At 35.8% G+C, this 13,012-nt stretch overlaps 1 protein-coding gene across 1 annotated transcript in view; it reads right to left on the bottom strand.

Moving 5' to 3' along the window:
- Positions 1-353: 353 nt before the first annotated feature.
- The window catches only part of LOC121869273 (leukocyte receptor cluster member 8 homolog), a 61,882-nt gene continuing 49,223 nt past the window's right edge, over positions 354-13,012 (bottom strand). Inside the window, exons 9-12 of the mRNA XM_042370520.1 lie at positions 10,695-10,862; positions 5,161-5,326; positions 4,695-4,902; positions 354-3,554 (exon numbers count right to left, since the gene is read on the bottom strand). Of these exons, the coding sequence (XP_042226454.1) occupies positions 3,389-3,554; positions 4,695-4,902; positions 5,161-5,326; positions 10,695-10,862 (708 nt within the window). The 3' untranslated portion in view covers positions 354-3,388. The remainder of the gene's footprint in view (positions 3,555-4,694; positions 4,903-5,160; positions 5,327-10,694; positions 10,863-13,012) is intronic.

Genomic DNA, 13,012 nt, shown 5'->3' with positions numbered 1-13,012 from the left:
GGACCAAGAGGTGCAGAACATTTTTTTGCCGACTGTACCATTAATTATTTATCAACCTTTTATTTAAAGGGAACATCTATTATTCAGCATGGCCCTGGTCCCAAGGTTGGCGGATAAGAGTGTCAACCTGTAGTATAACCACATCCTCACCATACTGTTTTCAAAACCCAGATGGTTCATAAATATTTTGATCATAATGGAGATATTATGATATGGCTCCAAACACATTTGTGTACACTGGGTTAACCCCATAGTTCAATAGTGCATTAAGGAAACCTAGCTTGAATATACCTCACATTATCATGACAAACTTCTAGTTCATAAAAAGCCCCCTACAGTTAGAAAAATACAAATTAAGTTTCATAATTTATTTACCAAAGTAAATCAACAGTATTTACAAAAACTTAAATTAAACAATGTCAACAGTCACATCTTGTGGACTGATCCCAACATGATGAAATACTTTATGAAAGGATTTAACAAAGAAAATAATATTCAGAAGACTAAAAAGTATCAAATATAAACATGTAATTATTACATTAATACCCAAAATGTAAATATTAGAATAATAGCGATTGGATCTTTATCAACCATAAGACATTCTATACCCTGCTCGGATTCAGCCAGTCAATTGGGGGTGACTGGATAAGCAGTTGCTAGGCTAAAATAAATTTCCTAATAAAAAAGTGATAATGAAAAATCAGTACAAAGGTGACTATGACTCTTACTTCACTTGGTAAAAACACCTATTAACACATTAATTACTTTGGAGTATTCATAATACAAGATTTGTGTATCTGATTAGGAACTGACTCAAAAACTGTATAACAGAAGATAAATTTTTATTAAAGTTTGAAGTACCTCATAGGTATACTCCAACAACAAGGACTAAGCTGCACATGGTTATGTATGATATCATTTGATCTTTAATGATTTACTGGCAAAAATGGAAAATAGGTGTAGATTAGTACACAAGACGAAAGATGAGCTCGTGGGACTCCTATTTTTGATAGAAGATATTCTAATTTGGAAACTGTCTATTTCTGTATGATTATGGAGGGACACACTGTAATTTTATTGTTTTTGTGCTGTCCTGCTGCATAAAAAAATAAATAAATAAATAAAGGAAGGAAGGAAGGAAGGAGAGAGAGAGAGAGAGAGAGAGAGAGAGAGAGAGAGAGAGAGAGAGAGAGAGAGAGAGAGAGAGGTACTTTTCATAATTCATTGTTAAGAGCAGATTGAGATTTTAATAAAAATTATGGTGTTAAAAAAGAAGAAAAAGAAGGAAAGAAAAAGAAAAAAGACTGGAACACTGCAGAACGATGATGCTGGAACATTCCTGATTTCCTCAGGATTGGCTTCTCATCGACTGGAACTCTGCTTGCCTGCTGCAATCTGGAACTGTTGGTCTTCTTGAAGGCTGGAACACTGCTTCAGATATGGGAGGAGACTGGAACTGCTGCTGCTGCTGAAATACTGCTGGACACTGGAACAATTCTGGATGAACATGGAACAAGCTATTGTTCCATAACCTGATACCCAACAGGAGCTGAGGGTGCAGAAGGATTATGAGCTGCTACTGCTGCTGCTGTCACTAGGATAACTTGCAACTGAAGCACTGGTGCAATCAACCACTAATGTTGTTATCCCCATCAACCTAATGACAGCATGAAAATCATACTCAGATGAAAAATGCTGGAGACTTCAGTGACAAGCTCAACCAATTGGTCTTGAAGATCTTTCTTCTTGGGGTATTTTTGAAACTCAAAACCTAGTAACTCTGTGGAGATGGAATTATTACCAAGGAAATTTCATACAAAGGCTGCTGAACATAAGACTTAACAACCCAAAGACCAATGCAAAAGTCAAAAATTCACACTGTCCACTGCACTGCTTCAGTCTAAAGAAAATGTCCTGCATAACTTGTTCCAAATTCCAGTCTACTTGCAATCTTTCACAGTTTGAGTGTAAGTTCAAGGGTACTTTTTTCAAAGTCTCATTACTTGCACTTGAATCCTGCCACTTGGAACTGTAAAGGAATGGCATCACCATCACAAGGGAAGATCATAAAGGTGAAAAGGGGATTGATGAGAAAGATTTGCGAATTTGGGACAGTAAACTCCCAAGCAAATGAAACTGGTGTAAATGAATCTTCTTACTGTTGATAAAGAAAATTGCACTCTTACTTTTCTGCAACTTGCTGCATCCCCTTTTCCGTGCTTCATTCCATAAGTACCTGAAAATGGTATATTTCTGCAACTTGCTGCATCCCCTTTTCCGTGCTTCATTCCATAAGTACCTGAAAATGGTATAGGATAAGGTACATTGTAAGGAACCTTTATAGCTATCCCTTAAACATTCCCACGTTGTCGTGACGATCCTGTGTTGTCGTGAAGAGCCATGTTAGTGTGAAGATCCTGAGTAGTCGTGAAGATCCAGCACTGTCCTGTACCCTGCCAGTCTCCCAATGGTCCTGTGGTAACTTGGACATAACAGCTTAAATGTAAGGATATTGTAGGTGAAAATTTGATGCCTTCAATGTCCTACTCCAAATATCCGGTCGTAGTTTATCCTCCATAGATTTTGCCGATTTTGAAATCGATGGTAATGATGATGATGATGATAATGATGACATGCTTGTTTATTAACAATGAATGCTGAAAGGAGCAGGACTGACTCTTCCCTCATTCATTAAATAATTGTTACAGAAGAGGATAAAAACAAAATCAAAATTGTAATTATCATGTCACTGGGAGGAGGAAGGGTTTATGGGAGTGGTTTATCAAAATTGAAAATAATGAAGATTTTTATAAAATAATGGGTGGAGCACTCTCCAGTACAGTCCAAGCAACAGGATAACTTGTCTCAAATAATTTTCTCTTCATAAATTTCACAGCACAACTTTTTGATGTCCACTGATGTCCCCAAATTTCTTTCCTATATTTCATGTTCATCAACTGACTAACAATTTACCAGTTACATTTCAAATGTTATAACTTTTTCATTCAATTAATTTCATTTGTACTTTTCAGTTTCCTTACAAACTACAAAAGTTCAGTTACACTTGGTCCACAGTGTCTTCTCTCCTTTCATAATGTGAATATTAGTTCAACAGTAAACATTTGCTTCCAATGTTTGTGTACCCAGACTGTCAACAAGGTTAAAAACATTTTCAAAATTTTGGGGGGAGAAATTGTGTCCAAAATTTCATCTTGTGGTCACTACGTCTATTTAATAAGACAACCATCACACACCCACCCAAACAACCCTCTCAATGCCAATTTATGAAAGATCAAATCTTTATCGTGTATTAAAAGTTTTTATGCACTTCCATAGGGTTCGTCATGAAAACTTTGATTTCATTGTCCATTTTCATGAAAGTAACAAACTACATTGCCAAGACATCCGCAGAAGATTTTTTACAGTCTATTTTCGTCTTTGACACATCAGTATAGACCAAGCTTATGCCGCTCTCAAATTTCTGCCATTCCTCTTGAGTTCCGAGAGCCAACTCCGACCTAATAAAACTGACCTCTAGACTACCCGGCCGATAGCTACAAGGAAACAAGAAGAGGGGATTAAGAAGCTGCACCATCACTTCCTTTTCTTGCAGTTTATGCAGATTTTTAGCAGAACAGCTTTCACTATCTGCACTCACAAGATTCTGAAATGATAACTGCTAAAATACTCACTTTTGATATTACCAACATAAATGGTATCTTCTGAAAGGCAAAACTTTAACAACCAACAAAGAATGGTGTTACAGTTAATTTATCAATTACATATACACAGAAATATACAGCCTACTTATTAACTGATGAACCACTGACATCATGCTAAGTCCAGAATCAATCACAAAGTAAAAACAAAATTATACTGTATCAGTTATTTACTTTAATTTGAAGTGTTAAAATGAGAAAATTCAAAGCAATATGTATTTAGTAATTGTCAGCTAAATGAGAATAGAATATACAAACCTGATAATATAATTAAATATGAACAATCAATTTACATACACACTATCATGTCATGTCTTCCTACCTAAAGAACAACAAGCATATCTTCCTTCAATATTTTGGCGACCAACATCTTCACACATTAAATGTTAAGACATCAGTAAAATTAAATATTCAAAGAAGAAAAATTAATGTTGTTTTGGCTAACAATTATAATTATTAGTTGTTACCTTGCACCAATGCTAAGATTTTGTCAACAAAGAGACATGCCTTAGCCATTGCATCAAAGAGCTACTACCTGTATAAGTAGGTTAAGATAAGAGATACTGTATCAGGGAAAGAAGAAATGGGTAAATATTAATTTTCAAAAGATAATACAGTACTGTACAAGTACTGTACTGTATTAGGATTTAAGTAAGTAAACCAGAACAAATTATTTAACTGCAGTGATAATGTAATTAATTAAAACAACCATCAGAACCAAAGAGAACAAAAATAACAATCAAATTTTCCATGAAACTTCTTTTCATGTTAAATATAAGACAAATAATTTACTTTACATTATCACTATTAAAGTTTGAGAACTGGTGATTTATGACTTCCTAAGTTCTAATGAAAGGAAAACCCTGAAAGTTTTATTTACTGTATACTGTATAGACGATAAAAATTCTGTTTGTTAATAGAGTAAAAGAGTAGTTAATTCCCATATTTAAAAGTACTTTATTGTGATATACAAACCCTTTAAGCATTGCCCTTAATGCCTGCTTTCTTTCTCTGTCTGCAAACCAATCAACAAGATATCCAGCCATCTTAGGAGCAGTGCGGTACAGCCGAAAGAAGCGATGGTAATTTCCCAATGACCAGGCTGCACGTAGCTTTAGAGAAAAACCAATGCACTCATCCTGCTTCTGCTCCATCGTAAGTCCAGCCAAGAGGGAGGTAATGTCTGAAACATAAATTGATTGGTGCCATGTGCTTTAAATAGGTTCTTTGAAGTGTTTTACAAATGCTACTGTTTAAGTTCATTCTGCTTTATGTCTTCATTATAAAAGCAGTGAAAGGTCATGGTTAAAAGTGTAATTAAACAATTATTTAAAAAACAAGGATGAAGAACCTGGCTTTTGGTTGTAACAATCATAAAATTTAAAGCTATGTGGTAAGTACAGTATACTACAAACCATAAATCAGGAATAAAACAACTCACCTAATGTATTTTTGGTGAAGATGTAGTAGAGGAGTCTATAAGCAATAAATTCAAGTGTGTTTTCTCCCCCCACTTCACAATATAGTTGTTTTAGCTGACTCTGACACTGATTGAACTCTTCATGATCTCCTTTCTCAAGGGCAATTCGGGAATGTGTCTCATATACCTGTAAAAATGAGAAAATTCTCCATAAAACCTAGCATTAACTACCTGCTGCACATATGCAGGTCATAATCCATACACAACAAACTAGAAAAGTACAGAATGAAAGTACAATCTATACAGCCAGTATTTAAACTTATAAATTTTTAATGAGAACACCTCTCAAGAAGAAGGGGAGACACCATCAGGATACCATATTGAATAACAGCTCTAGTCTCATATCTTCACAAGCCTTCTCCCATATATTCCTCCCAACTTACCTTCCAATCTTTCAACCTTCCTCATATACAATCTTTCTGCCATTCTATCACAAAATCCTTTTGACATGACTGAACCAACTCATTAAAGTTCCCCCATCACTTACCTTTGGTAATTTCAGCTATCTCATCTTTAAACATAATTCCAATTCCATCGGCTAAAATAATATTAATTCATCAAATGCTTCATTTGAAGCACTTTAATCTTAAAAACTTTCAATCCATTTTACGTTTATGATGCCTTTCACAGGATAGGTTTAGAAGAATCATACTCCTTTTCCAGGTCTTTTTATAAAATCCAATGAACTCACTCCTCAGAAATAATGTCTGCAAGCCAAGTACCTAAAGGCTAACAAACCCTAAAGACATAAACATTACAGAAGCAAGAAGCTGTCTGGTAGTGTGAACAGGATACAGTAATTAGGATCATATATACAGGTAAATAAAATTTAAAGACAAAGCAAGACATGGACACAGACCGCTTTATGAGTCTATTGTGCCATCTACCTACTTGAAAATAATTGCGTTTATTCCCAAAACTATCACCGAGTAAGTAGAACTCTGGTTATCTGAAGTCCAGGTAACCGGCAGATTCAGCTAACAGGCACCAAAATGAAATGATGATAATAAAAATAAAAATTCTTCCAAAATCAGCTAGACTTGTATGTTTGAATACCATGCACAATGGGGATGAGCTGCCATATTTATTGCTATGATAAACAATAAAATTGATAAATAGCATATCATAAAATACAATAATGTAGCACATATTTTTAGCACATTTTATGTGCAAAAAATAGCTTCTTCCACACTCAAACCATCCTCTGGGTGACATGACACAGTTCAGCCAGGCAGTAGCCCAGCTGACTCACAGACATGTGGCTGCCACACTGGCTGTGTGTATGCCATGATGTCACAATGGGAGGGAATGTGGCCACACAGTTATAGCCCACTGCCTACACACACATTCACTTCCCACACATACACACTCATGCTTTTCTTACCATATTTTATAGTTTTATATTATATTTTCTTTATTTCTAAACCACATTGTTTATATAGTGGAATAAGTGTTAAAGAAGTCCATTTTTCTGAGACACAAATTTATGAGGTCAGCCTGTAACACTGTACATTATAGGATTTATTGGGATCTTAAGAGAGGTTCAACTAACTGGAAAACCTTTTTTCCAGTACCTCTTAATCCCCATAGGCACCAGATAACAGGGGAACTACTGTACTGTACTGTATTATCTATATTCTTGAACCACCCTTCAATATGTTATGAACTAGCTAATAAAAAAATATATCCATACTAAAACACTAGCGTCAGGGAGTGCCTTATTTGTCATTCAAAGTTCATTCCTATAAAAATTTATGCCAAGCAAATAAACAATTATACTGTATATGGTAATTTACATAATGAAGGGAAATCATTATGTCCTACAGTATTTACCATGAAATTCAGTATGAAACCACAGTATGTGAAATCATTGACACAGAGACCCCAGGAACACAATCCCACATATTACCCAGGTTTTACTGGTCCACTTTTTAAGTCCTTCCCTCACTCATTTACTTCATTCCACAACACAAAAGCCATTTTCACCACTTGCTTTTTGCATTTCTTATCAAACACAGCTACTGATTCTGTTACACTCTGCAGAAAAGACTGATGAATATTTTGTGAAAATCTACACATTATTTATAGGTAGTTGGCAATAGGCAGCTATCAAACAGGGAGGTACTACCGCCTGGGAAAATATTGGACGCATAATGTGACCATACTGCCATAATTATGGCAACACAAAAATTGTGACCAAGTCCCAGGTTGCTCATCTGACTTTCTGCCTCATTTACGCACAATTGCAGGGTCTCAATTGTTTCTCTTAATTTGACAACACAACATACAGTACATACAGTCATTTCTGCTACAACGTGTTTTGTCAACGCGAATTGGTTATAACGAGATTGATGAATAGGGGAACCTGTTTGTAAAATACGAACTTTTGCATACGAATGTTGGCTATAACATGATTCCATCCTCAACGTTTTAAGTGTAGCGTGGCGCAGGGTTATGCAATGTTTACAGTTCACATTCGACATTACATGTTAATTGATTCATGTGTTTTGTTTGTGAAATGTTTTTTGAGAGGTACTATATAAATTTTGTTCTTTTTTTGCAAATTTGGCTATTACCCATATATAAGTAAAAAGAATGTTTCGCAGTGCGGACTAATAACGGTTTACACCAACTTTCCCTGTTTAAATCACGTGATCAGTTGAAACGCGCAGGTTCTGTTGAATTCTCTTTGATGTGTCCTCTGTGATTTTTGCCATTTTCTCCAATTTTGTTGTGTTAGCCATGAATATGGAAAGACAAGGTAATTCCAAGAAGCGTACTGGTGATCAAATTGCCGGTGATGAACGTAAAAAAACAAGGCTATAACACTTAAAGAGAAGCTCGATGTTATTAAGCATTTTGAACGTAATGAAAGAACATGTGATATTGTTCGTGCCATGGGAATAAAGGAGTCAACGTTACGCACCATTAGAGACAATGCAGAAAAGATTAAAGCAAGCTGTATTGCTGGAACAAGCTTAATGCTAGCAAATCTGTGAGATCACGGCCAAAGGAACTTGAGGAGATGGAACGGCTTCTGAGTGTTTGGATAGATGATCAAACGAAAAAGCGTTCTGGGACCAGCTTCCTCACCATTAAAGAGAAAGCCTTATCAATTGATGAGTACCTAAAGAAAAAGGCTGAAAATCCTGCTCATGTGATTGCCTTTACTGCTAGTAGTGGATGGTTTTCTGGTTTTAACCGCTGTGCTTTTCATAATGTAAAGTTATGTGGTGAAGCAGCCAGTGCCGATGAAGGAGTTACGATGACATTTCCTCCCATAGTGAAGAAATTGATCAAGGAAGAAGGCTGCACCTTAGACCATTTTTAATTTGGATGAAACAGGACTATACTGGAAGCAAATGCCACCAAGAACTTACATTTCTAAGAATGAAGCACATGCTCCAGGCTTTAAGACTGCAAAGGATCGTATGACAGTGCTGTTGGGTGGCAATGCTAGTGGAGACTTAAAACTTAGGCCTGTGGTGGAGTATCACTCTGCCAATCCGAGAGCTTTAAAAGGTTACCTTAAGTCTTCTCTAGGTGCTTACTTTAGGTCAAGCAAAAAAGGTTGGATGACAAGACAAATTTTTTCTGATTTTCTTGTGGATGTTTTTGAAAATAATTTTAAAAGTTATTGCAAGAAGAATATAAATTTCAAGATTCTCCTCATTTTAGATAATGCGCCAAGCCACCCTCTACCATTGCTGAGCTTTCTAACAATATCAAAGTGCTCTTTCTACCTTTGAATACAACATCTCTCCTTCAACCAATGAACCAAGGTGTAATAGCAGTTTTCAAAGCCTATTATTTAAGGAGAACATTTAAGAAGCTGATTGCAGCTACTGAGGAGAGGGATGATAAGGCCAGAGGGATGATAAGGCCAGTGTTCTTCAATTTTGGAAGAGTTTTAATGCAGGTTGATAACCCTTTATCAGAAATTCCAAAAACCGAAAAGCTCTGAAAACCGAAAAAAAATTTGTGGAGCAATTTTTTTTTTTTTTTTTTTTTATACAGGGATCAGCCCACCCGGGCACAGGTCACTGACCCACATCGGGGCCTGGGGGGTGAAAATGTAATAGTAATAATAATTATAATAATAATGATAATACAGTAATAATAATAACTATTCATAGTAAATAAAAATTTTAATAAAAAATACACAAAAATAAAATAAGAATGATAACAATAATAACAATAATACTGTAATAATAAAATAATAATAATAATAATAATAAAGAAATACAAGAATGAAAAAAGATCAAGTGAGAAACACGACCTAGACCTATGAATTATTATTATTATTATTATTATTATTATTATTATTATTATTATTATTATATTTCACCCCCCAGGCCCCAATGTGGGTCAGTGACCTGTGCCCGGGTGAGCTGATCCCTGTATAAAAAAATAAAAAAATAAAAACTTAACCATTCTGAAAACCGAAAAATTCCAAAAACCGAAATGCATCTGGTCCCAAGGATTTCGGATAAGGGATTGTCAACCTGTATAAAGAATGCAATTGACATCACTGTGAAGGCCTGGGGTGATGTCAGTAATGACTGCTTGCATGGAGTTTGGCAGAGGCTTCTCCCAGATTTATTCATGATTTTAAAGGCTTATTAATACTGATTTATGATAACTACTTGAGGCTGGTTTTGGCATTCAGCAAATGGGAGGATATGAGCAAGAAATGTGTATTGGGGAATGAGTTTACTGGCCAGAGGTAGCAGACATGGGTTGAGAGAGAGGATTAGGAGAAATTCCTAAAATGGTATAAGAACAAGGAAGAAAATGGAACTGAAAAAAAAAGAATATTTAAATGAATAAGTAAAGGTTAAAGGAGTGGAAGAGCAACTAGCTTCTAGAATGTTGATTGATAAATTGATTTTTTGGAAGGGTCTTCAGCATATAAGACTATATCACTCCTCCATCCAGAATGGGAGAAGTAAACGAACTTAAAGAGGAACCTAAATGCATGAGAGAAGGGTTTTTAATCTTGACCATCCCTTCCTTCAGCAGGGTAGCTCTTAAGTTCTAGATAAGTAGAGAACATCAGATATATGTACAGAATAAAACAGTAAGGCTTTTAACATGGATTTCAGGTACACTTTCAATTTTATGATTAAAACACAATTAAGAACTTCTGTTTTTTCCACCACCTCAGTTATATAGTGCTTTCACTTTACATGAAATCTGACTTTTTCATTTATTAAAAGCTATTCCATAATCTACAAAATTGCACTGGCTGATGATGCAAAATCACAATTCTTTACATCATGCCGAGCCACCAAATTTTCAATAAGTAGTCAATTTTGTTGATCCTGCAACTTTATTAAATCAAAGTTCAAACCCAATTTAGCAAGCAAGTGATATTTGGATAATACAAATACAATTGGATGAAAGGTAGAGGAAGAGTGAGAGGAAAGATTTATCTAATCATCGATTACGTGAAGAAAAAAATTACCATATCAAGTTAATACACAAATATTCACCTGAACCGTAAAGCCGTCTCTGACACCCTGTATAGTTAGATCTTGGCGTAAAGATTTGAGTTGGTCACAGGCATATCGATAATCCTGGTTACGCACCCACTGACGTTTAATGCATTCCAGAGATCGTTTCAAGGTGTCTACTGTTCTGACAGTAGATGGATCTGGGGCCTGAAAAAATAAACATAAAATATGTATTAAAAAAATAATAATGCATTAATTAAATACAATTGGACAAGCTGTCATCACTAACAATGTTATCTAATTTGCTGCAACAAATTAAAAGTTGATAAAATTCTAAACTCTAAGGTTGTTGCAATGCAAATTGCAGATTGAAATCTCTTTTAAATAGTTCTGTTAAACAATGTGATGACCCACCATATCAATTTGCCATCAATTAAGTAGCCAATTCAGAAGATAATATATCGAGAAACATCTTAACCAATGGCAAGCCTGGAAACAGTGGGAAATCATTCAAGTCATCATACAGCAACCACATGCTAAACAGTTCTGAAACTCAATCTGGTAAGTGGTTAAGTATATGTTGACTGAACAACTTTCAACTGTTTGAAGACCTGGAAAACAAGGAAAATCAATTGACTGACTCAATATGCTCATCACATTTAAGGAAACAAAGTAGGAACTTAATTACCCAAAATCATACTCCTCAATTTCATTTGTTATCCGGTAAGTCAATAGTCATCTGACAGTGATGCTGTTCTTTCACAAGTGGTCATTCCAAAGAGCAGTAGCCAATGCTTGGTATAGTTTAAAAAACATTTGTTCACCATCCAGCATAAAATTTACATCTGTTGTTTATTTCCTACAGACTTTCGGAATGCTACACTGTAATCAAAATAAATGTTTTATGGTCATTTTCCATGCTTGCATGGGCTAGCCGTGATTACCTGATGGCAGCTCTCCATTCTGTCTCTTGCAGCTTCTCTTGTCAGGTTCTTAAGTGTGATGTCATTTCTTGCAACCTCTCCCATTATCATTCTTGGCCTACCCCTGGCTCTTCCCCTCTCCACATTTAGATTCATGCATCTCTAGATCCTATTGGTTTCTTCCATTGTCTCCACATGCTCAAACCATCTCAGCCTACCTCTATGCAAAACTTCACCAATACTCTCAACACCCAGTTGCCCTCTTAGCTCTGAACAGGGATTCCCCAGTATCACACTGCACATCCACATCACCATCCTCATTTCAGCTTGCTTTACACTTCAATTGCTCTAGATGTCAACTGACGGTAAGCTAGGGCAATTGCTCTGCACGTCAATCAAAGTTGAGCACTTGGCTTCTATTTTTCACACACAATTGGTCCCTATATTCCTTTGAAACATCCACCAGATGTCACCATCTACCAAGTACATTTATTTCCCACCCAAACTATTAGCCAATGGTGACTGGCAAATCCTCCAAGTGCCCAGCAGTACACATACTACCGCGATAATGAACTGAAGTAGTTTCTCAACCCACGCTCTCCCCCCCCCCACCCACTTGGCTTATTTGAAAAGAAAGTGCCTCAATGCTGCACAAATTGAGAGAGAATTGGATAATGTGGAATATATCATATACTCAAGTAAGGAAGAGGTGAATCCAATAAAAGATCCTCAAACAAAATATTTCGACAATATAACGATGGGGACTCAATTCTTTTATGAAAAAAATGTAAGAACTGTTACCAAAATAATCCTGAATAGTTTATTAAAAAGTTTGGTTAAATAAATATATTTAAACAATTAATAAAAATCTGTACGATATGGGCTGCTAAATGAAAGGTATTTTTGAGGCGCAAGCAAATATTTGATGTCTGATTCATACAACAACGTTTCAGTTGAGCAGAGGATATCCAAGCTGAATTCCCTCAAACTCCTTAACGTGACACATTTTGTTTCGGATCGCAAGTAAAGTTGATGCTCTCTTACCAAGATGGGGTACAACATGGCCACTTATTGCTGCTTTCAGCTGGGGTATACAAAGATGACTATTAATTGAGGCTACTCTAACATAGTGCTTGGCCTATGCCTATGACTCATCAAGCTATGTCATAATAGAAATACGTCTCCAGTGACACAGCAGCACTTCAACCAATCACAATGCCAAAATTTGCAGTCCAATAGATTTTTATTGTAACAAGTTTCACGAAACAGAATCTTAAAAGTTGCTGAAATATGCTAGAGATAACTGAAAGAATGTAAAGAGAAATAGTTTCTCCTGGATTAGTGCATTAAGTCCACTACAATAAACATGGAATACAGTAAGTTGACAGAAAGACAGAATTAACATGGAGATGCACAAACAATGCATCACCACCA

Source organism: Homarus americanus, unplaced genomic scaffold (assembly GCF_018991925.1).
Source record: "Homarus americanus isolate GMGI-L3 unplaced genomic scaffold, GMGI_Hamer_2.0 scaffold36734, whole genome shotgun sequence".
In the NCBI taxonomy this organism is placed as follows: domain Eukaryota; kingdom Metazoa; phylum Arthropoda; class Malacostraca; order Decapoda; family Nephropidae; genus Homarus; species Homarus americanus.
This window is presented reverse-complemented; position numbering and strand designations above follow the sequence as displayed.